Here is a 27,340-nt window from a genome sequence, read left to right as displayed (position 1 = left end):
TGTGTGTGTGTGTGTGTGTGTGTGTGTGTGTGTGTGTGTGTGTGTGTATGTGATGGCATGAAGACTTTTAAGGTAATTTTTAGATCCAGTATACTAAAAGCTTAACTGAATTGCTTTGGGTATCTAACATAGGACTATGATGCTAAGAAGCAAATTGCCTTAGATTCCTTCGCCCTGGCCCTGCTTCCGGCTGGCCACTACCTTGTACATTTGCACAATGTGATCCAGAGCTGCTCATCTGATAAAATCTGAGAAGTGGAGAGCACAGTCCTAGACAGTAATTACAGAACAGGTTTAAAGATGACCGAACACTCCATTCCTGTTCCTACAGAAAGCGGGAACCAATAATAGCAATAGTTTCCTCTTTAACAACTGTCTCCTAGTCTAAGTAATGAGAAACAACACCATAAGAAAAACCTGACTCTAGGAAATTGAGAACTAGAAAAAAAATCTGCTTTCTGTTTCTTCACTTCCTGTCAGCAATGACTTACTTGGGCGTGCAAGGAGCTCACCACTGGGCTGTCTTGTGAAGTAGGAAAAAGGAAATTATTTTCAAGCTGTTGTTGATTAGAATAAATCTATTGATTTGGTTCTAATAAAAGGATTGGGGGAAACCTGATTAACTTTCCCACTTGCCGTGAACAAAAATAGGCAAGCTTGGGACTGGGGAGGTGGCTGAGCAGTTAAAAGCATTTATTGCTCTTCCAAGGGACCCAGGGTTGGTTCCTAGCACTCATGGATGTTGGGTGTCTCACAGGCATCTCTAACTGCAGCTCCAGGGGACCTGATGCCTTCTTCTGGACACCGCAGGTGCCTGCACTCACAGATAAGCCCACACATAGACACAGACACACATATACAGATAATTAAGAATAAATATGGGGAAAAACCAAAACATGTTGGGGATGGTAATTCCAGCACAGGAAGCAGAGAAGGACCGATCTCTGTGGGTTTGAGGACAGCCTAGTCTACATATTTTCCAGGACAGCCAAGATTACATAGTGAAACCCTTTCTGGAGGGAAACAGGAGGAGAGGGGGGTCTTAATTTTTTTAGAGACAATCTTGCTCTTATATTATGTCTCTTAAGTTTCTTTCCATGGTGCTTAGAAGTAAGGCTAAAAGCTGGGTGAGAGCCGGGTGGGCGCGTACCACGGTTGTATACTTTGATGCCCTTGGCTTCCCCTCCCCCGTTTACTATTCTTTGGGTGAAGAAACATTTTACGTTGTCATTGGTCACTATGACAGGGCAGCTGTGGGTTATATTTTTGTCCTTTCTAAGTTTCCTGCTCCCTGGCCGTGCTGTAACGAAAACAGCAAACAGGCTGTACTGTGGAGTGCTTTGTAAGTGATGGCCACAACACATGGAGATTTTCAGCTACTTATTACTACCACTGTTCATGCTGTTTCTGATGAGGCAGCATTTAAAGGTGCTTATTTATTTAGTGAAAGCTGTTTATTATTATAGATGTCTTTATTAAAAGCTCATAGTTACTCATTTGCATCCTTGTGGTAATTAAAAACACCTACAGCCTTTTGCTTGCTGGGCTATTACTTTCTTTCTTGAGTTAAACTGCCTAAGAGACCTAACCTAAATGCTTAAGCCTTCTGACTTCTATGCTTTTTCATAATTTCATGGTGCAATTTTTGTCAAATGGGACAATATAAATTTTAAAAATTCTTCTATTAATTCTTTTGGTGTTTTTTTCAGATAGGGCCTGTCTGTCTCCCTGGCTACATAAATACTTGCTTTGTAAACCAGACTGGCCTTGAGTTCACAGAGATCTGTTTGTCTCTACCTCCCAAATGCTGGGGTTAAAGGTATGTGCCATCAAGCCTGGATTTATTAATTTTGATTGTTTCATATATGTATGCAATGTATTTTGATCCACTCCCCTCCATCCTCTTAGCTCCTTACAGATCTTACCCATCCCTGATTTTGTTTGGGTTTGTTTTTTCTTTCTCTTTTTAGGGAATGGCTTCATAAAAATAGAAAGTATTTGCAAGATAGCAGCACATTTTTTAAGATTTATTTTTACTTATATGTTTGTCTATGCAAGTGTATGCCATGTATATAGGACTGCTCCCAGCGTCCAGAAGAGGGTGTCAGCTTCTCCTCATTTGTCAGCTGCAGCTGCACCTGGCCCTGTGGAAGAGCAGAAAGCACTCTTGACCTCCGAACTGTGTTTCCAGCCCCATCATAAAATTTTAATCCTTTCTTTAGTCACCTGTTTTAGAAGATGGTTTTATATCTCTCAGCTCCACTTCTTAAAAATATTTTCTGAGAGGAAAGCAAGACAGCTGGGCGGGTAGAGCAGCGGGTAGAGCAGCGCTGCTGGAGGCCCAGGGCTTCGGGGCAGCCTGGATAACTACAGTAAGCGTGTTGTCTCTTAGGAGAGAGCAATCTCACTGGTCCTTAGCGAGTCTGAAATCCAGCTGGGCATCAGAACTACCTGTTCTGCAAGCAAGGAATGCTTGCTTAGCCCAGTCCTAGTGCCTATGAGCAGCTGCCTGGTTGGCCATTCTCTGTGACACTTGCTCTGCCCTCTGAGCTGCTGCCCTCCTTTGTGAGAATTGGTTGGTTCACGCAATGGTCTACTGTTTGTTGTTCAGTTTTATTTAGTTTTTTTTATAATATATTTGATCATATTCTTCCACACACAACTTTCCTTTCTCTCTTAAAAAAGGAAAAAGAAAAACAACAAAATATGAAAGTCAAAACAGACAAACTAAGAAAGGAAAGTCAGTAGGACAAAAGATGCCAAAACCAAGCACAGAGCGTGCTGTGTTGGTGAGCTGCTCGTGGGGCCTGCCCTGGAGAGCAGCTGATCCACCTAGCTGTGCTCTGGTGGGCACTTGCTGAGAAAGGTGTGCAGAGGTGAAAGGAGAGAGCGTATTGAGGGTTGTCCTAACTGTGACATCCATGATGTGGCTTGCACTGCTTCCTAATAGCAATAACAAGAAAACATCATAATTTACCTTTCTCAGCAGATATCAACTGAAAATAACCGCTTGGCTTGGGTTGGACCCCTGGTCCACTTCCCCTTTTCAGCACTGGGACCCCGTGTGCTGGAGCCTGTGCCAGTCTTGTGCGCCGTCCCAGTCTCTGAGCTCATGTGTAGCATCCTCTTGTCTCTGGAGGAAGCTGTTTTCTTGGAGTCACCCACCACCGCTAACCGCTAGCTCTTGTCATCTTTCTGTCTCCTCTTTCCTGTGGACCTCTGAGCCTTGAAGAGAAGGCTGTGATGGCGGCATCCCATCGCTCCGCACGTGCTTCTCTGACGAAGGTTGAGAATTGCCCTGATTTTGTCTGCTGTTTGAACACACAAGGCTGGGTGTTCAGAAGCTCCTTTAGCCCAAACTCTACAACTTCCTTAAACCTGCTGGAGAGTTCTGTGACTTCATGTTATAAAAGCCTCATCTCTGGGTCTTTACAAGCAAACCTCTGGACTTTGAACTGAGAGTGAAGCTGCTATGAAGTTATTCCCTTAAAACTCACAGAACTTGTGTGTGTGAATGAGAGGTCTCCCCATCACCAAGTGCAATGTTAAGATGTTTTTTAAAGACAGAGTCTCTTGTGACCCCCACTAATCTCACAGTCACTGTGGTGCTGAGGTCTCAGCCTGCACCTTCCTGATTCTAGGATTACAAGTCTATACTGCCTCGCAGTATACAGCCCACACCTATTACTACTGTTGTTATTATTGTTGTTGCTGTTATCAACATTACAAGCAAGCCACAGTGTGCATGTGGAGGTCAGCAGACAACTTTTAGGGAACATGTTCTCTCCTTTTACCTTCACATGGGAATCAAACTCAAGCCTTACCTGCCGAGCCATCTTGTCAGCCCACTATTTTTGTTTGTTTTTTGTTGTTCTTTCTTTCTTTCTTTCTTTCTTTCTTTCTTTCTTTCTTTCTTTCAGACAGGGTTTCAATTTTTGTAGCCCTGGCTGTCCTGGAACTTGCTCTGTAGACCAGACTAGCCTTGAATTCATAGAGATCTGTCTGCTTTTGCCCCAAGTACTGGCACTAAAGGTGTGTGCCACCACTGCCCAGCAATCAGTCCACATTTTTGAATTATTCTTTTTTTTAATACTATTTCTTTCTTTGGGAATTTTTTTTATGAATGTATGAAATGGTTTCATTTTCAGCTTACCAAGTCTTCACTCTTTTATTGTGCTCTATTGCTTGCAAACTGAACAACTCCCTTTAATTTCTCTCTCTCTTGTATTGTATATGTATCTACATAAACTGTATATTATATATCGAAAGCTAGCTGATGCTCTCAGAATCTGCCTGAAATTTCCTTGTCTAGCTAAGTTTATTAATATAATTTATTGGGAAGCCGCGGGTTACTGTGCAGACATGGCCAAGTCCAAGAACCACACCACACACAACCAGTCCCGTAAATGGCACAGAAATGGCATCAAGAAACCCTGGTCACAAAGATACGAGTCTCTTAAGGGGGTTGACCCCAAGTTCTTGAGGAACATGCGCTTTGCCAAGAAGCACAACAAGAAAGGCCTGAAGAAGATGCAGGCCAACAATGCAAAGGCAGTGAATGCACACGCAGAGGCCATCAAGGCCCTTGTGAAGCCTCAGGCCATCAAGCCCAAGATGCCAAAGGGCCCCAGCCGCAAACTCAGACGCCTGGCTTTCATCGCTCACCTCAAGCGGATTCAAAGCTACATGGCCAAGGGTCGTAGGCTCTGCCAACCAAAGCCCAAGGTTCAAACCAAGGCAGAGGCCAAAGCTCCAGCTAAGGTCCAGGCTGCAGCTCCAGCCCAGGGTCCCAAAGGTGCCCAGGCCCCTGTGAAGACCCCATAGAAAAGGCTTCTGCCAACATGAAGACAGATGGACTGCCGTGACACACCTACCGACACACTATTTGCAGATGACCAGTTATGCTAAGAAGGAACCATTTTGAACCCCCTACGTTGTTCAGGCTCAAAGCACAGACTCAGTCTAGCCTTTTGTTATAGCAATATTATGCCTGAGTATTTAATTTTCTTATCAAACAGCTATTATTTCATACCAAACCATTAGACATTTTGGTGACTTGACAGCATAAGTTATTTTTTACCTGTCTGAATTAACTGAAAGGCCCGTCAGCCTAGGATCATGCAACTCTCTAAACCAGCCTAAGCTTGTGTTTTGTGAGCTTTCTTTAAACTTTGCTTTCAAATTCTTTATTGATGTCCTACTGGGGAAGCAAGTAGCATAGCCAAGCCCAGAGCTGATATGGAAGGATGAAGTAGGGGCCTGCAAACCACATTGTATTCACTGGAGTCGTCTAGAGTAGTTAAGAGTCCAACAGAGTCCCAGCTCCACAGTACTGTGCCCTTGAGTTGTGTGAGTTGAGTGAGGATTAACTCCATTGTAGGGTCATAAAGTGATACAGGGTTGAGGGGAGGCTTAAAGTCTCAGTGACTGCTTGCTTTGGTTTAATGTGGGGAGGGTCATTTCTGTTATGGTGGTTTAAAACAGAGTCTCCCCTGTAACCGAAACTGGCCTGGAACTCACTTTGTAACTCATGGCAGTCCTATGTGCTCAGCCTCCTGGTGTGAACTCGGTAAGCATGAGGCACTGTGCTCCTGCTCGGCCTCCTGGTGCCGGCTGGGGAAGCATGAGCCACCCTGAGCCACCGTGCTCCCAGCTGTTTGTTTTGATTGTTCTACCTGTCACATACATTATATTCCATCAGATTTTATTCTGGATCAATATACTTGGAAAGTTTTGTTTGATTATAAAAATATTACTTTTATTCTCATACAAAATGTGCAAAGGTAGGAAAATATATAAAAGGGAAACAGGCATTCCCTGACTTCTCTCATGGAATACAGTCCTGAGCTGTGAGGCCTTTCTGTCTTATTTTCTGCTCAAGGCATATATGTCCTTCTTAGTCTAGAAGACATGTCCTTGAAGATAGAGACCATGTTTCTGACCCCCACCCCCAGCTTTATATTTAGGAGTAAAAGAGATAATGAACGTGAAGTACTTAGCTCCTGCCTTACATCCATCGAATTTACAGTTAACCAGGTGCTGGAACTGATGGGCCCTAGAAATCTTAGTGTTAGGTGAGGAAGAACTGTGCATTGAAAGCAAGACATCTCAATGAAACTAGGAGGGTGGCGCTCCTGGCCACCATTTCTCTGAGGGCAGAGTAAGGAGGACTACAGAGAACTCCCAGACTAGTCAGTCAACAGAAAGACCTCGAAAGACTTTATTAGAAAATGAACCCCTCTTCCTCCAAAGTGACGTGTGCATGGTTTAATGTTTGAGACCCGAGCCTGCCACTGGTCATAGAGTGATGGAGTGATGCAGTCTTGACATTAAGACAAACCTTTTCTTTATGTTTCAGTCAAAGAAGTTTGGCAGAGATCACGGAACTTATCCATACTGCTCTCCTGGTGCATCGTGGGATAGTAAACTTGAATGAATTGCAGTCAGCTGATGGACCACTGAAAGACATGCAGTTTGGAAACAAAATAGCTATCCTGAGTGGAGACTTCCTTCTAGCAAATGCCTGCAATGGACTAGCTCTTCTACAGAACACCAAGGTAAAAACAGAGGGGGCTCACTTGTGCCTGCATGGCCTCAGGTGTCTTGTCAGCTCTGTGTGGCCTGCTGTTCAGCTCCTCCAAGCGGATGCTCACTGATACTGATGATGGCGATCTTGGCAGTGTCAACATGAAGTAAAAGACTAATGCTAGGAAACACTTTGAAGAGCACGTGTGGTGGCACACATTCTGAGACAGAAGCAGGCTGATCATAAGTTCAAGGCCAGCCTGGGCCTCAAAAAAGAAAAAACAAACAAACACACAAACACACATACTCAAGAGGATGAGGTAGGAGGATTATCACAAGTTCAGATCTCTAGAGTAACCCCAAAATAAAAATCCAGATATAAATCCAAAATGAGGATGTAGAACACTGGCCTGCCATGTACAAGGATGGTAGGAAGGAAAAGAGAGACAGGGGAGGCAGTGGGGGGAGGGGCAACTAGAAATGCTCAAAGCCTTTGAACTATTTTAAAATATTTATCTGAATAATATATTCTGGAATGGGAAAATGGATGTGTGGTATATAGATTTATTTGTAACAGTAAAAAGTTAGCAGATTAACTGTCAATAATGAAGGGGCTAACTGGTGTATCTAAATGTGTGCTATATAGGCATAAACCTTCTATGAAAAAAAACATGTGCTCGAAAAAATAAGATTAAAAGCTAACTTACACGTATTAAGAAAGTTCTCACCTATGTTACAAAAAGAACCCCCAAATATAAAGGAATGAATGAACAACAACAAACTACAAGGAAATACATCAGAATGTTAATCATGTCACTGCTTTGTGAGTGTAGATAGTCTTTGTTATACTTTTGTTTATTTGAGACAAAATTTCACTGTGTGACCTCAGATGTGTAGTGATTCTCCGGACTCAGACTCCCAAGTGTGCAAAGGCAGAGGATTATGGGAGTTTTCTGGCCACTGGCCTATCTCCAGGCTCAGTGAAGGGCCTCTGTGTGCTCATGGGCTTAAACCTGTGATGATCTTTCCTCAGCTTCTGAAATGATGACAGCACAGTCACATCTCACCAATACCCAGCCTTAAAAATGTATTCTTTAGGGAGTTAGAGGACTGGAGAGTTGGCTCAGAGGTTAAGAGCACTGGCTGCTCTGCCAAAGGACCCAGGTTCAATACCCAGCTTCCATGTGGCAGCTAACAGCAGGCTGTAACTTCAGCTCCAGGCAATCCAGTGCCCTTTCCTGGCATCTGTGGTCACTACTGGCGAAGAGATGGGTGTGGTAGGAGGAAAGAAAGAGGCAGCAGAAAGAGGAAGGGAGTGGGGGGGGAGTGGGGAGTGCAGACAGAACAAAAATATCAGTAATGCAATATTAGATACGGCTGAAAAACAAACTAAACTACGTAAACATGCATCAAGAGTCATTATTGCCGGGCGGTGGTGGCGCACGCCTTTAATCCCAGCACTCGGGAGGCAGAGGCAGGCGGATTTCTGAGTTCGAGGCCAGCCTGGTCTACAGAGTTAGTTCCAGGACAGTCCGGGCTATAAAGAGAAACCCTGTCACCAAAACAAAACAAAACGAAGAGTCGTTATTGTAACTTGGGTGTGATGGCAGACACCTTTAATCTCAGCACCTGAGAGGCAGAGCAAGCAGATCTCTATGAGTTGGAGAACAGCTTGGTCTACAGAACAGAGTTCAGGCCAGCCAGAGCCTGCCTCAAAAGTAAATAGTTACATAAATAAGTAAGCAAGTAAGTAATCTACTTCATGGGGGTGAGGGTGAGTGGCCTAAGTGAGTTTATTTATGTGCGTAAGCTTGGCAGCGTCAGGCAGACGTGGTGCTGGAAGAGCTGAGACTTCTACATCTTGATACAAAGTCAGCAGCAGGAGACTGTCTTCTGCAGGCAGCTAGGGCCTGTGTTCAGATGCCTGTGGAAGCCAAAGAGAATGTCAGATCCCCTGAAACCTGCAGTTACAGATGGTTGTGAATTGCCCAGGCTGGGGATTCAGCGAGACCCTAGGGAAGGGGGCGAAAGAATGAAGGGACAAGAGACACAAGGAATGAGAGCTAGTCTGGATGGAGTTCTGATCAAGCTCTGAAACTTTAATTTCGGGGGCAGGTTATAAAGACACAGCAAAGCCGGAAGTTTAGGCGAGGGTCATTGCTTAGGGCTATCCCACTATATCCTTATTGTCTAAGACCATCCCACTCTTGTATCCTTATTGCCCAAGACCATCCCACTGTCGTAACTGGCTCCCAGGAAATGCCAGACGTTCTTTAAGTTCCTGGGACCTGAGACCGGCAAACGAAAGTCCTTTCTTAACCTTGTATTGACTAGGCTATCCAGAACAGCAGATAATTTCCTGGGTTTGGCTCCCGGCAGTGAGTCATCATGTAGGTGCTGGGAACTGAACCCAGGTCCTCTGGAAGAGCAGCCAGTGTTCCTAACTGCTGAGCTATCTCTCCAGTCTCCTCATACTTTATATAAGTATATACTTCTTATATTTTAGTATTCAGATAATCAGTATTTTTAAAGTTCTTAATGTAGATGAATATTGTCTTAGTTAGGGTTTTACTGCTGTGAGCAGACACCATGACCAAGGCAACTCTTATAAGGACAACATTTAATTGGGGCTGCTTACAGGTTCAGAGGTTCAGTCCATTATCATCATGGCAGGACGCATGGCAGCATCCAGGCAGACATGGTGCTGGAGATGCTGAGAGTTCTATATCATGATCCAAAGGCCGGAGCAGGAGACTGTCTACTGCAGGCAGCTAGAAGGGTCTCTTCCACTCTGAAAGGAGCATAAGCGTAAGACCTCAAAGCCAAGTCCCACAGTGACACACATCCTCCAATAAGGCCACACTTACCACATCTCCTAAGAGTGCCACTTCCGGAGCCAAGCATAGTCAAGCTACCACAAGTTAGAGCCACTGCTTTTAAAAGAGAAAATAGTGTGATAATGCTGAACGTTTCTCTTCTACCCGTGTGGGGAACAGAAATGACTTTCATGAAACAGAGTAGGAGCCTCAGACGTCCGTCTAGTTGGGCTAACCTGCTTGCTTGCTAGCTTGCCTGATCTCAGACTCCTCTCTCCTCTATCTGCGTCATACAGCTGTTGGGTCTCACTAATTTTATCACTGGAATCCACATGTGAAGGCAAGAGCGAATCTCTTTAATTGTCCCTGGGAGTCACTGGCCCTATGGTCTGTCTTCCCTTTCTGCCAGCCCTTCTGTGGTCTATGAAAAGCACGGACCTTACTTAGAGAAGGGAAAGCCTCCAAAGGTAAAAGTTTGTAGAGATCTGTGGGTTCATTGGGCTGCACATGATAACCTGTAGGCATAAACAGTGGCCTCTATGGAATAGACCCAAATACCCAAGAGGAGGAAATACTCTAGATCTGTTACTTACATGTACCTAGTTCTGTATTTGGGGAGTTAGCCTCAACATGGTCTTACCTTGGAAAAGCCACCAAGGCTGGTTGCTTTCAGAGAGGTTTCCTTTGTTTCCCCTTCATTGTCAGGTGAATTCCCTGGGACTGTTCTGCAGTACTGGGTGTACCCAGGGAAGTGGAGCGGTGGCTTATGTGAAAGTACAGTCATGCCAGAGTGAAGCAGCGGATGTCTGAGCTGCTTCCCATTGTGGGGATAATAGCCAAAGCATTCTCTTTCCTTAACTAGCTTGTGTCAGTTACACATTCTTTCTTTCACTGTGGTTCAAATTCAGTAAAAATGGAGGTTTTATTACCATCAAAATCAAGTCAGATCCACAGCCTGTGAAATCTGCTCATGGTGTTTAGCATTCAAAGACATCACTACACATTTTCCAGAACCTAAGACCTCCACCATCTGTTCCATTAGGCACCGGATTTCAGCAGCACTGCTTGACTCACAAAGAGAAGACCAGGAAAAAATAAAAAGAACCCTCAGCATGTTTGACAGCAGTGCCTGAGAAATAGGAATGGCCTGGCCCCCTTCCCTATGGGAGCCGGTGCCTCCACAGCCTCTGCACACAGTGCTCCATGACATTGCATTGTGTCCAGCCCCTGCAGCAGAAAATCCCTTTTTAGACAATTCTGTGTCTCTCTCTGAGTTTGACGGTTCTGCTAAACTTAAGCCTTCATCCTGTGCATCCCTCCCGTTCACTCCAACCATGGATCTTCACCTTGTTCTTGAAAGGGTCCTGAAGGTTCTACAGGCTCGGTTCCGGAAGATGTGCCACCAGGTCATTTTCTGTGAGACGAGAATGTCATGTCCAGAGGTCCACGATTGATCTCTAGATGTAGACATGACAGTTGAAGTCCACATTGTGTGACAGTAGTGTGAACTGCAGAGACAGTAGGAGAAGTAAGTGTGTGAAGTCCAGTGCTCTCTGACAACGCCTCCCTGTATTCAGAGCCAGCCCCTTCAGTTAAGTGCTTGGTTCTGTTTTCCTCACAATAGTATTTAAAGGAACATGAATATTTCATAGCAGAGGGCCTATTTTATTAAACTAGATTTACCACTAAAAATGATTATTATCTTGGTATATATAGTTAGACTATTTAATTTCCTTTTATAAGAAAAAATTATTAACAAAGGCAAAATAAACAGACACTGCAATAGTGAGGGACCGGGCAGGACACGAAACGGAGTTTCTGTTTATAACATGTCACGGGTCTTCACAGCGACAGCCTGCTTGGTTATAATATGTCACTGGTCTTCACAGCGACAGCCTGCTTGGTTTTTTTTTAAGGGTATATATTTAACTTGATGATTAAAGTTGGCATGTTTGCAGCAGTTTAATATTTTATGGCTTATTCATTCTGCCAGTTTTGTGCTTTCTTCTGCTAGTGGGTTTGTATACAGTCTATATGGTACATTTCTCTGTGCCCTTCCAGGGGCAAACTGTGAGCTAAAGGGTTTCTGCTGTTGGATGAAATTCAGAACTGTTTTATTATTACCAATGGTAAAATTAGCAAAGTCAATTATACTCCCTTTGGCTTTTCCCTAAAGATAGTAGGGGTCTTCTAGGTAACTGCCTTAGGTAACACTTAGATTTTTAGACATTCCTGAATATAGAAATTGGCATATTAATCCTGAGACAATGGTCTTTTTGTCTTATAAAATAGTCTTAATATAGACAGAATCAAAAAATACAAATTAACAAGATTTTGAATTCAAGAGTGACTTTAAAAATCAGTGGTTGGCTTTTCATTCAGCTATGCAACGTTTTATACTCGTTCTCCATCATTTAAAGACCTGGACTAAAAACACCTCAGGCTTTTGAAGTCTTCAGTTCCCTCATACCACTGACATGGCTACTGATGTAGAGTATGCTAGAATGTTCTGATCATGTGCTCATTCCTGAACCTAAATTTCTAGTTTTGAGCATCAAGTTATTGCAGAGACATATTACATATTTAGAGATAGGACCATAAAATAGAAAAGCACTATGATTTGTAAAGATTTTTTCAAAAAACTATGTGTAGTGTGTGAAGTTATGTGAGTATCTACCATGTACATGCAAGAGCCCTGGGAGACAAGAAGAGGGTATCACATCCTCTGAAACTGGAGTTTCCGTGGTTGTGAGCTGCCGTGTGGAGCTGCCGTGTGGAGCTGCCGTGTGGATGTGGGAACAGAACCAGGGTCCTCTACAAGAATAATAAGAGCTCCAGACTGCTGAGCCGTCTTCCCAGCCGCTATAACTTATCACTTAGAAAACGGGACAGGTTTCCTTTGGTATCTATATAGACTGGATTTGGATTTTAAGATTATGGCAAAGTGCAATAAGACTATTTAGGGACTACTTGTCATTGCTTTTTTTTTTTTCCAGAGAGGGTTATTTTATAGTGATAAACCTAACACTTAGAGAAATAAATTCACATTGCTGCACACGTGCATGCATGCACACACACACATACACACACACACACACACCACTCATTTTCATTAAATGGGCCTATTGCTATTCATCAGATGAGAGACTGGGAGTCAGGCTGATCCTGTCTGACACCCCAGAGCATGGTTGTGATGTCACTATTGGGGCTATTCTATTAAGCATCCGTGACTTAGATTCCTAAATAGCTGGCAGCACAGATGTACTCCTTACTAGTGATATATCTCCTTATGTTAATTTTGTCTTCCTACAGGCATAAATATGCTGTTTACAAGGAAGGTTTTTATTTGTGTAAATATGTTCAATTTATGCACATAAACCTCTTTTTATATGTTTGTGTGCATGAGTGTGTGTGTATATATATTTGTATGTATATGTGTATTTATTTAGGTGTGTGTTCATGTGGGTGTGAGGATAGCATGTGCATGTACATGTAAATGCCAGCGCTTAATGGCAGTGTCTTCTTCAGTTGTTACTAACTTATTTATTTATTTCCCTTTTTTACTTTCTGCCTGCCTGCTTGCCTGTCTTCCTTCCTTCCTTCCTTCCTTCCTTCCTTCCTTCCTTCCTTCCTTCCTTCTTTCCTTCCATACTTACTTATTTTAAGGCAAAGTCTCACTCTGTATCCCTTAGTGAACTGGAACTTGCTATGCAAACAGGTTGGCCTTTTACTGCCTGGCTCTGCCTCCTGGATGCAGGGGTTAAAGGCACACACCAGCATGCCAGTTTCCACTCCGTTTTTTGAGGCAGGGTCTCCCTGAATCTGGACCCTGGGGATTGGCTCAGCTGGCTGGCCAGCAAGCCTCAGGGTGCCTCCTGCCTATACCTCTCCTGTGCTGGGGTTACAGGAACACTCTGCCACACTGGGGTCTTACATGGGTGCAGGAGAGCAAGTCTCATCTGTGCACGGCAGACTCTTCCTGACCAGGCCATCTCCTCAGCCTGTAATAAACAGGCTGCTATTGGGGTTTTTAGTTTGTTTGTCCTGTCTGTTAATATTAGTTTTTCGTTCTAACTTAAAGACATACTATATTATATGAACTTAAGGTTTCCCCATCACCAATCATATACATTTTATATAGGCATTTTGTTTTGTTTTTGTTTTTGTTTGTTTTTTGAGACAGGGTTTCTCTGTATAGCCCTGGCTGTCCTGGAACTCACTCTGTAGACCAGGCTGGCCTCGGACTCAGAAATCCACCTGCCTCTGCCTCCCAAGTGCTGGGATTAAAGGCGTGCACCACCACTGCCCAGCTTGGCCTTGAACTCTTGATTGCCATCCTTCCACCAACTGAGGATTGTAGGCATGTGCCCCCACAAACTCAGCAAATATTGCATTAATATCTTTAGCCTCTTTAGTTTGACACCCAAGATTAATATTTTGCTGTGCGTATAATCTACTTGTGTATGGATATTCATGGCCAGAGTATGTAGGTACGAAAGGTAGGTAGGTTGTTACAGAACAATAAGAGACCTTCTCTATGTCAACTAAATAGAAAAGTCAAAATACCATCATGAAAATACTTGAGAATTCCAAAACAAATCATATTCTTCTGGTTTTCCCTTATCATTTGAAACATAGATACATATTAAATAGACTTCACTTTCTGAGTCTTCTTCCTTGGCTCTTAAAGTAATAAATTATTAGTATATTTAAAGTATACTAAAAAAACAGAAAGCGAACTAATATCATGTCTTATAAAATGCATTATCTCATTAAAGCCTTGAGTGAAAACAATGTAATCTAGTATTTCTTTACATAGTAAGGTCACATGCCATCATGTAAAGTGAGTGTTTCTGTCTAGGTCTGACCAACTGGAAATCTGGCAACAAAATAGAAGAGGGAAAAAGCTTGAACTCAAAACACCCTTGTCTTAGGGTTTTACTGCTTTGAGCAGACACCATGACCAAGGCAAGTCTTATAAAGGACAGCATTTAATTGGAGCTGCTTACAAGTTCAGAGGTTCAGTCCATTATATCATCAATGGGAGCATGGCAGCATCTAGGCAGGCATGGTGCAGGAGGAGCTGAGAGTTGTACGTCTTTATCTGAAGGCTGCTAGGAGAAGACTGGCTTCCAGGCAGCTAAAATGTGGGTCTTAAAGCCACACCCACAGGGCCACACCTACTCCAACAGGGCCACATCCTCTGATAGTACCACTCCCTGGGCCCAGTATCTATAAACCATCACAACCCTCATGAAACAAAACAAATGCCTACATTCTCCAGAAGCACAACCCTTTAAGTGTGTTGCGCTGAGTCTACACCATGATTGTCTGCATGGTTGGCTATAGTAGTCTTTTTCTTGTTTTTTGAGACACAGTTTCTGGGTAAAATGGCTACAAGACACAAGAGTTAGGAACAATTCAACCTTGACCCATTAACTAATTCTGTGACTTTGTCCTCTGGGCTTCACACATGTGCCATAGTGCACATGTACATATACCCTCTACTGTCATGCACACGCGCATTAATAATAAAAAGTAAAATAATTACTCATTGCCTCTGCATCCTAAGTGCTAAAATTAAAAATGTTCGTGCCTGATACTTGATTTGATTTTTTGTATATTTTTAGTTCTTTGAAAATTTCATACAATATATTTTTATCATATCTAACCCCTCTTCCAATTCTCTTTTCCATATCTACCCTCTTTACCTCAACCTCCTACCCACCCAACTTTGAGTATGCATCCCCCGTTCCACACCAACTCCAGTTTGTGTTGTGCTGATCCATGGGAATGTTGACAAGTCATTTAGAGTCATTATAATACTGTGCCCATTTAACAGCATCAAAGTATTAGGGGCCCCCCCAGGGCCAATGAACTGTGGAGCTGCAGGTTGTTGACTCTGTTAACAGTGACAGGAGTGGGCTCCATCTTGTGGACTGGGCCTTAGAGCCAACCAGAAAGTCATTGGTTACTCCTGTAACATTTACGCCAGTGTTGCACTGGTGGCATGTCCTGTCAGACCATCATTACTGTAACTTGTGGGATTCACAGGTGAGTGAGACCGTGGGTCTCGCCCTCCAGCACTATGAAGTTATAAAAGAAAAGGGAATTTAACGTATGGCAATGCACGGCTGTGATCCGCACACTCAGGAGCTAGAAACAGGACGAGATCCTGAGTGTAAGGTCTTCCACTATGCAACAAGCGTGAAGCCAGCCTGGTCTGCATGAGCCCCAGCTCAAAACCTTTGTAAAAGTAGAGAGGCGGTGATAGGGAATACTAGGACCGAGTATGTGTACGTACCCTCATCCTCCTAGTAAGCCAAGCTTTTTCCTTAACTGTCAACATTTAAAGATAATTTAACCATTTCACTGGTTGGTTCTTCCCCTACTTTATTTAGTTGCAAATTTTATAAGAGTTTTGTTTTCTAATCATCTTTTTAATTGCACAAACATGGCATTTCTAACATTATGAAGGAACTAAGCTTTTATAGGCTACCCCTGTATAATGTTGTTAGAAAAGTGTGGTATATGCTCCAAACAACTGACTTGCAGGTGTAGTTCCAAACTGTAGTACATCTGTAATTAGATGCCTGCTCTATTCTACCAACATGAAAAAGAAATCCTCGGAGAATTCAAAGCATCAACCGAGACCATTTTCATTAATGGCTCTGTTGTATTGATATCAATTTTGTCTCTGCATTTCCATCATTTTCTTAACTCTATTAGAGTTGGAAACACTCAAGGAAAAAAATCACTACCAGCTGAACTTGGCTTATAGAGCCTAAGCCCGGAGCAGATTTTATTTATTTAGCAATAGTGACTGGGGAGAGCCCTTCTGGCAGCTAATGACCTGCTGGAGTTGTGTGCCCAAGGCAAGGCTTAAGGCCATTAGTCCAACAGGTCATTAACTGACACATGCCTGACCCCAAGGTCGGTGCTGCCGTCGGAACCATGAGGATAGTAAAGTGGAGCTGTTAGAGTGTATGGCTGGCCAAGGATGTCTCTTTTTAAGCATTTTGGGAAATGCATTTGATTATTCATAAAGTTTGTCTTTTTTCATTTCTCTCCTTTTTAAAATTGAGACAGGATGCTGCCCTATAGCCTAGGCTACCCTCAAACTCTCAGCCTTCCTGTGTCAGCCTCTTAAGTATTGAGATTTTAGATTTATGCCACTCCACCCAGCTGGACATCCCTAATTGCCTTTGTTCTGGGACCATTTTCAGACAGCTGGAGATTAGGAAACACCAAACATTGTGTACCCAATCTAGTACATACATGTCTTATAGATGTGAAGTATGATATAACAAAGCAGAAGGAATGTAAAGTGTCTAGCCTTGGGTTTTGGTTTGTTGTTTACAGCAGGGTCTCAAGTACTAGGAGTATAGTATAAGCCACCACATCTAGTTTATGCAGTCCTGGGATCAAATCCAAGGCTTTGCCAGACATGGTGATATATGTTTAATTCCAGCACTCGGGGCAGAAGCAGACAGATCTCTGTTTGAGGGCAACCTGGTCTGCAGGGTGTGTTCCAGAACAGCCAGGACTACACAGAAAAACTCTGTCTCAAACAAACAAACAAACAAACAAACAAACAGTTCCCCCAAAAGACAGGGCTTTGTGCACGCTAGATAAGACCACTACTGACCATTCCTCAGTTCAGACTGTCCATCTTCTCTCACTGCACCCGCCCCGCCCTGCCCTGCCCTGCCCTTCTTCTTCTCTTTCCACCTGTCCTTCTCTTCTCCTCCTCTCCCTCTTCTTCTCTCTCTTTCTCTCTCTCACCCCTCTCTCACCTGCTCGCTCACTCACTCTGGTTCTCTTTCATGCCTTTATTAGCTGTTTAACACTCTCAGAATTGGAAGTTCAAGTCAACCAGCCCCAAATTTTCCTTTAGAGGGTGTGGTGTCTTAGTCAATGTTCTATTGCTCTGAAGAGACCATGACAACTCTTATCAAAGAAAGCATTTAATTAGGGCTGACTTATAGTTTCTGAGGTTTAGTCCATTATCATCATGACAGGAAGCATGTTAGCACACAAGAACTGAAGAAGTAGCTGAGAGTTCTATATCGGGATCCACAGACAGTAGTAAGAGAGAGATACTGAGCTTGGCATGGGCTTTTGAAACCTTAGAGCCTACTCCCAGTGACGCTTCCTCCAACAAGACCTACTCCAGCAAGACCATACCTCCTAAGAGTGCTATTCCCTGAGTCTGTGAGGGCCATTTTCATTCAAACCAGCACATTCCACTCCCTGCCTCCCCATGGGCTTGTAGCCGTATCATAGTCCAACTTCGAAAGTCTCTGTAGTCTATCAGTCTAAAAGTTTAAAAGTCCAAAGTTCTAAGTCTCTTCTGAAACTCATGCAATCCCCTGACTGTAATCCTCTGTAAAATCAAATCAAAAAGTAGACCACATACTTGCAACTTACAGTGGCACAGAATATATATTAGTGTTCCAGAGGGAGGGAAGGCATCATAGTGAGGAAATACTGGACCAAAACAAAACCAAGAACCAGCTGGGCATAAACCGCATCTCCATGTCTGAAGTCAAAATACTCTTCGGATCTCCAACTCCATTCATCTTTGCTGACTGAAGCAGACTTCTCTCTCCTGGGCTGGTTCCAGTCCCTGTTGGCAGCTCTCTTTGGCAGGTATCCCATCATTCTAGGATCTTCACAGCATCACAGAATGGCCTCTCTGGGCCTCCACCCAGGGACACATGCGCCTCTGACACATGCCTGGCCTCACCAGCTTTCCTTACCTTAGGTGGAAATTCTATCATCCCTTTGTTGTATTATTGACTCTAAAGCTAAAACCATATGTCGAAAGCTACCAAGTTCTGCTGCTTGCTGGAGCTGGAGCATGGCCCCCTTGTTCAATTACATTGTCATTAGCTTTCTTTCTTTGATGGATTCCTTTGCTGCCTAAAATTGGCTGTTCTGAAATTTGCTCTGTAGACCAGGCTGGCCTTGAACTTAGATCTGCCAGATTCTGCCTTTCAACTGGTAGGATTTAAGGTATGCACCACCATGCCGGAAGCTTTTCTTTAATTCCTTTTCACAAGTTGGCATCGTGGCTGGGGTCTTGCTCTGAGGTCAGCACTCCTTTCCTCCACTCAGCACAAGGCTTGTCTTTGACCTGCTCACACTTCCCCTGCTCATACTTCCCCTGTTCACACTTCCCCTGCGCCTTCCTTCTTCCCACTGGGCAGGTTGTGGTTTTCCTTGCCCAATCGCTCTGTTCATTGTAAACCTGCATCAGAGTGCCTACTGATAGGCACACAACAGTCAGAGCTCGCTTGTCTGGAAATGTGCTCCACCAAGGCTGTTAATCCGAAGCTCTTCAATGTAGCCTCAGGCAGACTTTTTGGACAAGGGCAGAAAACAGCCACATTCTTCACCAAAATATCACAAGAACGATGTCTAGGCCACACGTTAATTAATATTATTCTCTTTGGAAACTCCTTGAGCAGAGCCCCCAGAGTTCAAACCACCCTCAGCACCACTATCTTGCATGCTTCTACTAGTATGGCCCAGTAAGCCCAGCTAAAAGACTCCAATCACATTTTTAGTTCAAAGCCCCAAAGTGTCCCATTTTCTTCCAGGGAAAAACATGTTCTTGCCTACCACAGCAATACCCAAGTCCCTCATACCAACTTCTGACACAGTTAGGGTTTCCATTGCTGTTAAAAACCATGGCCATGGCAGCTCTGATGAAGGAAAACATTTCACTGGGGCCGGCTTACCCTTCAGAGGTTTAGTCCATTACCATCATGACAGGAAGTATGGCCCCATGCAGACAGACATGCTGTTGCAGAGGTAGCGGAGGGTTCTATCTGGATCCACAAGCAGCAGGAAGATGGACACATTGGTCTTGGGTGGGGCTTTTGAAACCTCAGAGCCCACTCCCGTTGACATACTTTCTCCCACAAAGCCACGCCTCCTACTAGTACCACAAAGCCACGCCTCCTACTAGTACCACAAAGCCACGCCTCCTACTAGTACCACAAAGCCACGCCTCCTACTAGTACCACTCCCTGTGAACCTATGGGGCCATTGTCTTTCAAACCACCACAGGTGGGGAAAGGACAGTTATTTCCTTTTTTGGATTAGAATTCCCATAAAGGTTAGGTTTTTGAAGAACTGTAAAGGTGTTTGGTTAAATTATAAGTATAGTTTTGAACAAGCTGTGTTAGTTTTAATGCACAAGTTATGTATTTCCAGACCTTCTTTACAAAACAAATGAAGGGATGCTGGGGAATTGCAAAGGTCTGCCTTTTACTGTAGCCCAGTTAGTAATGAAACTGGAACGTGAGCTATGTTAGTGCATACGTGATATAAATGTGGCCTTTATTGTGAGGTTGCACCTTACAGACTTTGAAAGCCACTTGTACTAGGCACCATGCATCCTTCAGCAGACAGCTTTGAGAAGACTCCTTAGGTGAATCCCTGTAAACAACATGGAGACTATAAGCCACAATAGAAGACAATAGGCAAATCACTGAAATAGTGCCCCCAAGTGTGACTGTGACATCCTAGCCACCACGGCCTTTATCCCTTGTGAGAGAAGGTGGAGAGCAGGTGGAGAGCAGAACAGTTGACATCGATACTATGATAGATACATCATGATAGCAGAATCGCCTTGTTTTTCCTAACCATTCAGTTCTCAACACCTGTCTACAGTTTTTCTAGTAATACTGTAGAGTGAAAAATTATAGGTACTGGGTATATAGAATTCTTTTTAGACATATAAAGTATTCTTTAAGCTTTCTTTATAAAGACAAAGACATGGAGGCATGAAGCAAGTTAAGAATGTGGACAGACTAATTACAGGAACTGGCTAGAATGCAATTTAGCCAGGTGGAACCAAGCTGAGAATCATAGTGACAGGGCAAGGCCGAAGTAACAGGGCAGGACCACATTCTTGAGAAAGATAAGCGTACAGAGAGTTTTCACCTGATCCTGACTCCTGTAGGTTGGGTTCCTTCGGAATGTTCCACTATTTTTATGTTACATCACCCTAACAACCCCTCACCCCCTCCCCATTCCTTGGTTTGTGTTTTTTTTTCCTTTAAAAACCCCTTTCAAACTGGCTGTCGGGGTCAATTCAGCTCCTGCATGGGCATACGAATTGACCGGCAGCTAGCTGTCACGCCCTAATAAACAACCTCGCAATTGCTCCGGTACATGGTGTCTCGAGCAGATTACTGGGTGGTCGTGACTTTCTGAGACTTGAGAGAGCGTCTCCCCTCTGCGAAGGTCTTCAATACAACTTTTGCAACTGTATCTCATTTTCCCCTCTTGTATACAAATTTTAAACTTTTAAAATCTGCCATTTTTCAGGATTAAATTTGGTGTTTAAATTGGTGATTATTTGGCTTTGGACAGTGGTAAATAATCAGTGGTCAATGGTTAAAAAGAAATACTTTTATTCAAAAAGGATTGCTTTTTGGTTTTTCGGTTTTGTTTCGTTTTTTAAAGGTTTTAGCTAGCAAACTAACTGTATTAACTGTTAATTTTAAAGTGCAGCCAGAGGTAGTGGCTCATTTTGGCAGAGGTTAATGCAGAACAACTGTGGCAAGTTTGAAGCCAGCCTGAGCTACAAAGACAAAGTAATGAGACCGTACGGCCTAGAAAACAAAAACCACAGAACTGTAAATGAAGATCTGATGTAAATGTAGACCAGACTGAGCTTGGAGATGGTGGTTGGTAATCCCAGATACCTTTTTCCTGGATGAGTAAACTGAGACCTGGAGGTGGGGGGATGCCATTGGCCTGAAGGTTTCCAGCTCATCTGTGGGTAACTTCCTTAGTGATCTACATAGACAATGTGTCCATTAAAATATGTTACAGTGTATGCAAGGTGTGATACTGTTACATATTAGAATTCTTTTAGACATGGACTGGTGTAGCAGGAAGCATTAAAATCAATCAGCAGTTCCCGCTACTGCACCGGCAGGCCACATGGCACCAGAGCTCCAGAGTCTCTCCACCCAGCTCCACGCCCGCTCCGTGCTTCAAAATCCCCACAGTCTTTATGGTGCACTTCAGGGAAACCGACGCTCTGCTGCCATACCAGGTGAATCCACCAGGATAAACCAGGAAACAATAGTCACTACACCCTGCCCTCTCACTGTCCTGTCCAAAAAGGACTCTCTCTCCCTCCTGCTTCCTCTCTTCCTCTGGAAGTCCCACCCAGTGATTGGGTCCTTTATTCATTAGGGATGGTTCACGAGAAGTCACCTGAGTCCTTGACTTATTCCTTATTTGCAGCCTCCAGGGCAGAATTAGCATCAAAATACCAGCAACCCCAGGGCTCTCCACAACAGATTGGGACCACTCTGAATTAGGGGAAGGTTTTTATTGTGAATAAGAGAAAAAGTATCCAGAGGCATCTGAAAGAATCCAAAGCAGAGAGAAGTGAGCTGGTGAATGGAGATCTTGAGCTAGCAAGAGAGAGAATGGAGCATGGGGGGTGTGCGGTGTGGAGGGGAGTGGGTTAGAAGGAGGATGAGTAGCTGAAGAGAGGGAGGGCCAGGAAGCTGGGGCGACTTAGAACTGTATGATAAGTACTTATGAGTAGGGCCTGAGGGAGCCTGGAGACCGAGGAGCTTTGGTCTGCTGCTAAGCACCACGGGTGGCCATAGGTCCCTTCTGCCAGAGGCAGGGAAGGACCCCTTTTGATAGATTGGAATTGGTTTCATAAGTTCCTGCAGAAGCAGCCAGAAGTTCTAACAGTCCAACTTGAGCTCATTTCTGGATGTGTGGACTTCCTGAGACCTAACTGTCCCATAATGGTGTTTTAACCAGTAACTTCTTTAAGTATAGTGCTTAATTAAAGGAATCTTTAAATTCTTAGTTATTCTGGGGAGTCTGGGAGGACAAGTGTGTAGAAGTCAGGACAACTTACCTGAAGGAGTCAGTTCTTTCTGTAGGTTATGGAAATTGTAGTCACAATCTATGCTACAAAACAGGCCACGTATCCTTTTTAAAAAACCAAGTTACAAGAAGAAAAGAAGGAGGCCTATTTAGTGGCCACATGGATTTTATATTTTCATTTAGATAATTGAAGTTTTCTAAAACCTTTATGTCACGGGTAGTTTGTTAAGCATTGTATCAGCCGCTCTGAATCAGAGGTGAGGATTATCAATGCTGTGGTTTTGCTGCACCTGTCCTGTTGGCCAGGCCGTTCTCCCTGCTGTCCCTCCTTAGCAGAACTTCCAACTCAGTAGAACAGATTGCCACCCCTCCCACAGAAACACAAGGCCTTACGCACCTGGCAGCATGAATCTTTTTTTTTGACATTTCTTTATTTTATTTTCTGTGTACCACATTGTGGGCCTGGTGCTTTCAGAGGCCAGAAGAGGATGTTGGCTCCCCTGGTACAGGAGTTACAGATGGTTTTGAGTTGTTGTGTGGGTGCTGGGAGCCAAACTGTGGTCCTCTGCAAAAGCCATGAGCCCTGGTAACCCCTGAGCTATCTCTCCACCCCTCCTCTTTATCTCTAATTCTGTAGTTTCCTGATAATATGGATGGCCTGTATTTGTGTTAAAACCATTATTTTGTTTTTTTCTAAAATGTTTGAAAGCCAGGCCAATGCATAACATTAATCCCAGCATTTGGGAAACAGAGGGAAGTAGATCTCTGTCAGTTCAAGGCCAGCTTGGTCTATGTAGAGACTTCTAGGCCACCCAGGAATATATAGACTCTGTCTTTAAAGGAAAAGTGTGTGTGTGTGTGTGTGTGTGTGTGTGTGTGTGTGTGTGTGTGTGAATGACAGTGACAGTTTACTGGAGTTTTGTTTATTTTTTTTTGAAACATAGCCCAAGCTAGCCTATAAATCCCCTAAAATTACCTTAACCTTGTGACCCCCTTGCTTCTCCTTTCCAGGTGCAGGGATTACATGTGTACCACCTCACCTCAAACACTGGGTCTTTACATGCTAGGCAAACAGTCTACCAGCTGGGCTGAAAAACGTATTTTCTTTAACATTTTGCCTTTGCTTCTGTTTTTTTTCGAGGGAGGGGATCCAGGAGTGCAGTGAACATGTGTGTGACTAATGCCATCAGCATTGCTGGTAAGAGTAGCAAAGGCTGGGTGTTTGATGTTCACATACCACCTAGACAGAATAATGCTATGTTGCTTTATCATTCTGCATTGTCATAATGTAGTAAAAACTGTGACTGAAAACAACCTCTCCAGGGTCAGCAAGATGGCTCAGTAGGTAAAGGTCCTTGCTGTACTGGCCTCGTGACCTCGATTTGATCTCCCCCACATTTGAGGGGAGAGCCAACACCACCGTTCTTTTCCAGCCTTCACACAAGCTACAGCACATGTGAAGGAAGCACATGTAGCACATGTGGACACACACATATACATCATAGACACAGACAATAGATTCTTACATTTTATTTTATGGTGTGTGCTGGTGTCTTGCCTGCATGTAGTTCTGTGCACCACAAACATGCCTGGTACTGCAAAGGATAGAGGGGGCGTTAGACCTGTGGAACTGGAGTTATAGACACAGAGGGGGCGTTAGACCTGTGGAACTGGAGTTATAGACACAGAGGGGGTGTTAGACCTGTGGAACTGGAGTTATAGACACAGAGGGGGTGTTAGACCTGTGGAACTGGAGTTGTAGACACAGAGGGGGCATTAGACCTCTGGAACTGGAATTATAGACAGTCATGAGCTGTCATGTGGGTGCTAGGAATAAAACTCAGGTCCTCTGGAAGAGCAGCCTGTGCTTTTACCACTGATCCATCTCTCCAGCCCCACTCAGGAACCCTTTCAAATTACATTAAATTCAACTGTGTCACCGAGCTTCACGAGAGCCACAGTAGCTTACATTCATCTTTTTTTCCTAAAGAGTTAGTTTGCTGTGGCTTTTAATTCACACTGGCCTGGTACACTGGCTAAACATCACAGCATTCTTGAACGCAGTCCACCCGTCAGCTGCTGACTGACAGGACGCCCGAGTCACGTTTATTGAGAAAGGCACAGCATCTCTACTCAGAGCACTCAGTACCACTCACTGATCTTCCTTTGGCTGCTCTGGAGACTATTGACTGACAATATCCTGTAAATTGTCTTGTGGATATAACTCAGCTTGTAGCCTCTCTCGGAGAATAAAAACAAAATATGCTGGCCCTCTCCCAAGGGGGGGAAACTTATTATTTTACCCAATTACAGACACAACATAATGAAAAGGGGGTAAGAATATAATATGGGATCTGTTTAAGCAGCTGTAAATTTAGCCTTTATAACTACGAGTGATTCAGAAAAGTTAGACATTTTTAATTCAGTCTCCTGGTCTCTGTCACTTTTACATTGTCATTTTCATTTTTGTTTTTCCTTTCAGACCTTTTGTTTGTATGTAAAAGCCAAACAGACTGACCTCATTTTGCTTTAAAAATCCTATTATATCATTCTATTTTATAACCAGCTTTTTTCTCTTTAAGGATATTCAGCAGACATCTTTGTACAGCAATGCAAGAACCTTTTTTCCTGGGGGAGGGCTAACTGATTTCTTTCACCACCATGTACTTTTCTCAGTTTCTATTATTTTTAGCTTTTAACTGATCATCTGCGATTTTCACACATCATGTACCTCGGTCCCATTCATCTCCCCATGCTTCCACCCTCTGCCCTTGCAACCTCCTCCACAAAAGAAAGCAAAAAATGAAAATAATTCAACATAATAATAATAAAAATCATCTCCCTGTGGGAGCTGTGGTGTGCCTCAGATAGTCACACGGGATACTCTTTTCCTCCAACAGCTTTACCTGGAAATGTTCATCACAACCAGTTACTGACCTGGTTTGAGGCCTCTGGCTTCTGCTACACTGTCCTTCCTGGATCCTCAGCAGGACTCCTCTCCCATCTCCTGTTGTTGCCCCGCACCAGAGACGTCCTGCAAGGTTGTTCTGCAGGACCTTTAGTTCTTAAGGTGCTGCAGCAGCTCATCCATGGGGTGGGTCAACGTTGAGTAAGACAGCTCAAAACCCTGGATCTGGCTCTGGGTGGCAGCTGACTTGTTCAGCTGAGCTCAAGCTGTCAGAGGTCAGCTCTCTGCCACTGCCCCAGGGAAGGGTGATGCTAGCTCTCCAGCTCTCAAGCCCCCGTGGCCAGCTGTTTCACACTGCCTGGGTGAGAGTCGGGACTAGCTTTCCATAGTGCTGCAACTAGTGAGTGGCAGGGCCAGCTCTGTGCAGCCCTAGGACATCAGCATGACCGGAGAAGGGATGTCTGCATGGCCGTTGGTGGTAACATGGGCCACAGACATTGACACAGACCCCTGCTGCTGCATGGCCCTCAGCAGCAGCACGGACCAGGATACCACGCTGGTCCTCACCATCTTCGTGTTTCCAGTCCAGATCCTCCTCTCTCAATAGTGCACAAATCACTCTGCTCGTCTGGTGGTGCCCGTCCACCCACCGTTGCCTGGTGGCAGGTGTGCCTCTAGTTGTCTTCCACTCTGGGTGTCTTCCATGTGTCCACTGCCATATGGCAGCAACAGTGCCTCTAGGTCTCAATTTCCATGGTTTTTATGAAGATAATTTAATTACATTTCTCAGGAATCAGAACTCAGCATTGTTTTCTTTTGCTTTGCTTTGGTCTGAGTTTGTCTTGTAGTGCCCAGAGTGTTGGGCACACTAAGCAAGCTTTCTCTGCCTCTACGTTGTATGCTCAGCTGTAGTTATGTTATCTCTAGTTAGATCAACCACCACTTTGACAATTATTTAGGTAGACCATCAGTCTTAATATTTTTCAATGGAAATAAAATTTTATCATCATTCTCCATGCCTTAAAACCAGCCTAAGCACCTTAATGAAAGCCTTCCTCAAGATACAGTGAAAGGAAGGTTTGAATGTAGCTCAGCAGTGGAATGTCAACATAAACGAGGCCCCAGGAGCATCAAAAACACAAGAAGAAATCATCACAGAGGGCCAAGGTCCATGACAGATGACAGATAAAAGTACATCAAAAGGGACCCGAACCTGAACCAACAGGCATGAAAATGTGGGAGGAGGGGACTTGTGGAGCCCGGTCCCCAAGCTGCTTCTCCAATACGAAGTGGTCAGCCTTGGAAGTATATACATTCTACTTTATGTAAACTTGGCAAGTTCTAGTTAAATATTTAGGTGTGCGAGAGCATGTCTATGTGAACATTTAAGAGGCCATGAATTTGAGAGAGCAAAGAGGTGCATGGGAGGGGTGAGAGAGAAGAAAGGGAAAGGGGGATGGTATATTATAGTTTCAAAAATTAAAAAATTATAAAAATAAAATTCAAGCCCTCAAATATATATAATGTAGGGTAGAGGAACTTTTAATACATACATACATACATACATACATACTACATACATACATACATACATACATACATACATACAAGCATATATATAAACTGTAGTGTGAGATAGTCCATACAAGTTCATACGTAGAAGTTTTCTCAAGTGTACCTTATATTACAGTTTAAATCAGCAGTGTCCCCCAAGCATCATGGAGACACTTGGTCTTTGGTTGGTGGCATTATTTTGGGATATTCTGGAAGTGATTTTGATCCTTAGGGGTCTGTTATCACTGGCTGCTTCCTGACAGCCATCATGTAACTGCTATCTTCTGCTGAGGGCTGCCACAGTTATGAACTAGACACTCTGAAGCCATGAGCCCAGACAGCTCGCTCCTTTCTGAAGTTGTTTCTATCAAGTCTTTTCCTTCACAGCAATGCAAGTCACCAGTGCCTTGCCTGATTATAAATGCTGAGATTTGTGGGGCTTGTTTTAGGGGGGTAGTTTGGGTTTTTGATTGTTTGGATTTTGTTGTTATTGTTGTTGTTTTTGGTTTGGTTTGATTTTGGTTTTGTGAGGACGGGTTTTCTGTGTTATCTTGACTGTCTAGAACTCCCTATGTAAACCAGGCCAGCCTCGAACTCAGAGAAATGCCTGCCTCTGCCTCTCTGCCTCTCTGCCTCTCTGCCTCTCTGCCTCTCTGCC

The 27,340-nt window shown here is 43.8% G+C and overlaps 1 protein-coding gene across 2 annotated transcripts in view; it reads left to right on the top strand.

The window, feature by feature from the left end:
* Pdss2 (decaprenyl diphosphate synthase subunit 2) overlaps positions 1-27,340 on the top strand; it is a 231,586-nt gene that overhangs the window by 122,767 nt on the left and 81,479 nt on the right. For both annotated transcript variants that reach the window (XM_028769082.1, XM_028769083.1), the window contains one exon: positions 6,359-6,557. In XM_028769082.1, the coding sequence (XP_028624915.1) occupies positions 6,359-6,557 (199 nt within the window). The remainder of the gene's footprint in view (positions 1-6,358; positions 6,558-27,340) is intronic.

This window comes from Grammomys surdaster, unplaced genomic scaffold (genome assembly GCF_004785775.1).
Source record: "Grammomys surdaster isolate TR1022 unplaced genomic scaffold, NIH_TR_1.0 190, whole genome shotgun sequence".
Taxonomy (NCBI): Eukaryota; Metazoa; Chordata; class Mammalia; order Rodentia; family Muridae; genus Grammomys; species Grammomys surdaster.
Note: the sequence above shows the minus strand (reverse complement) of the source record. Positions and strands in the feature narration are given on the sequence as shown.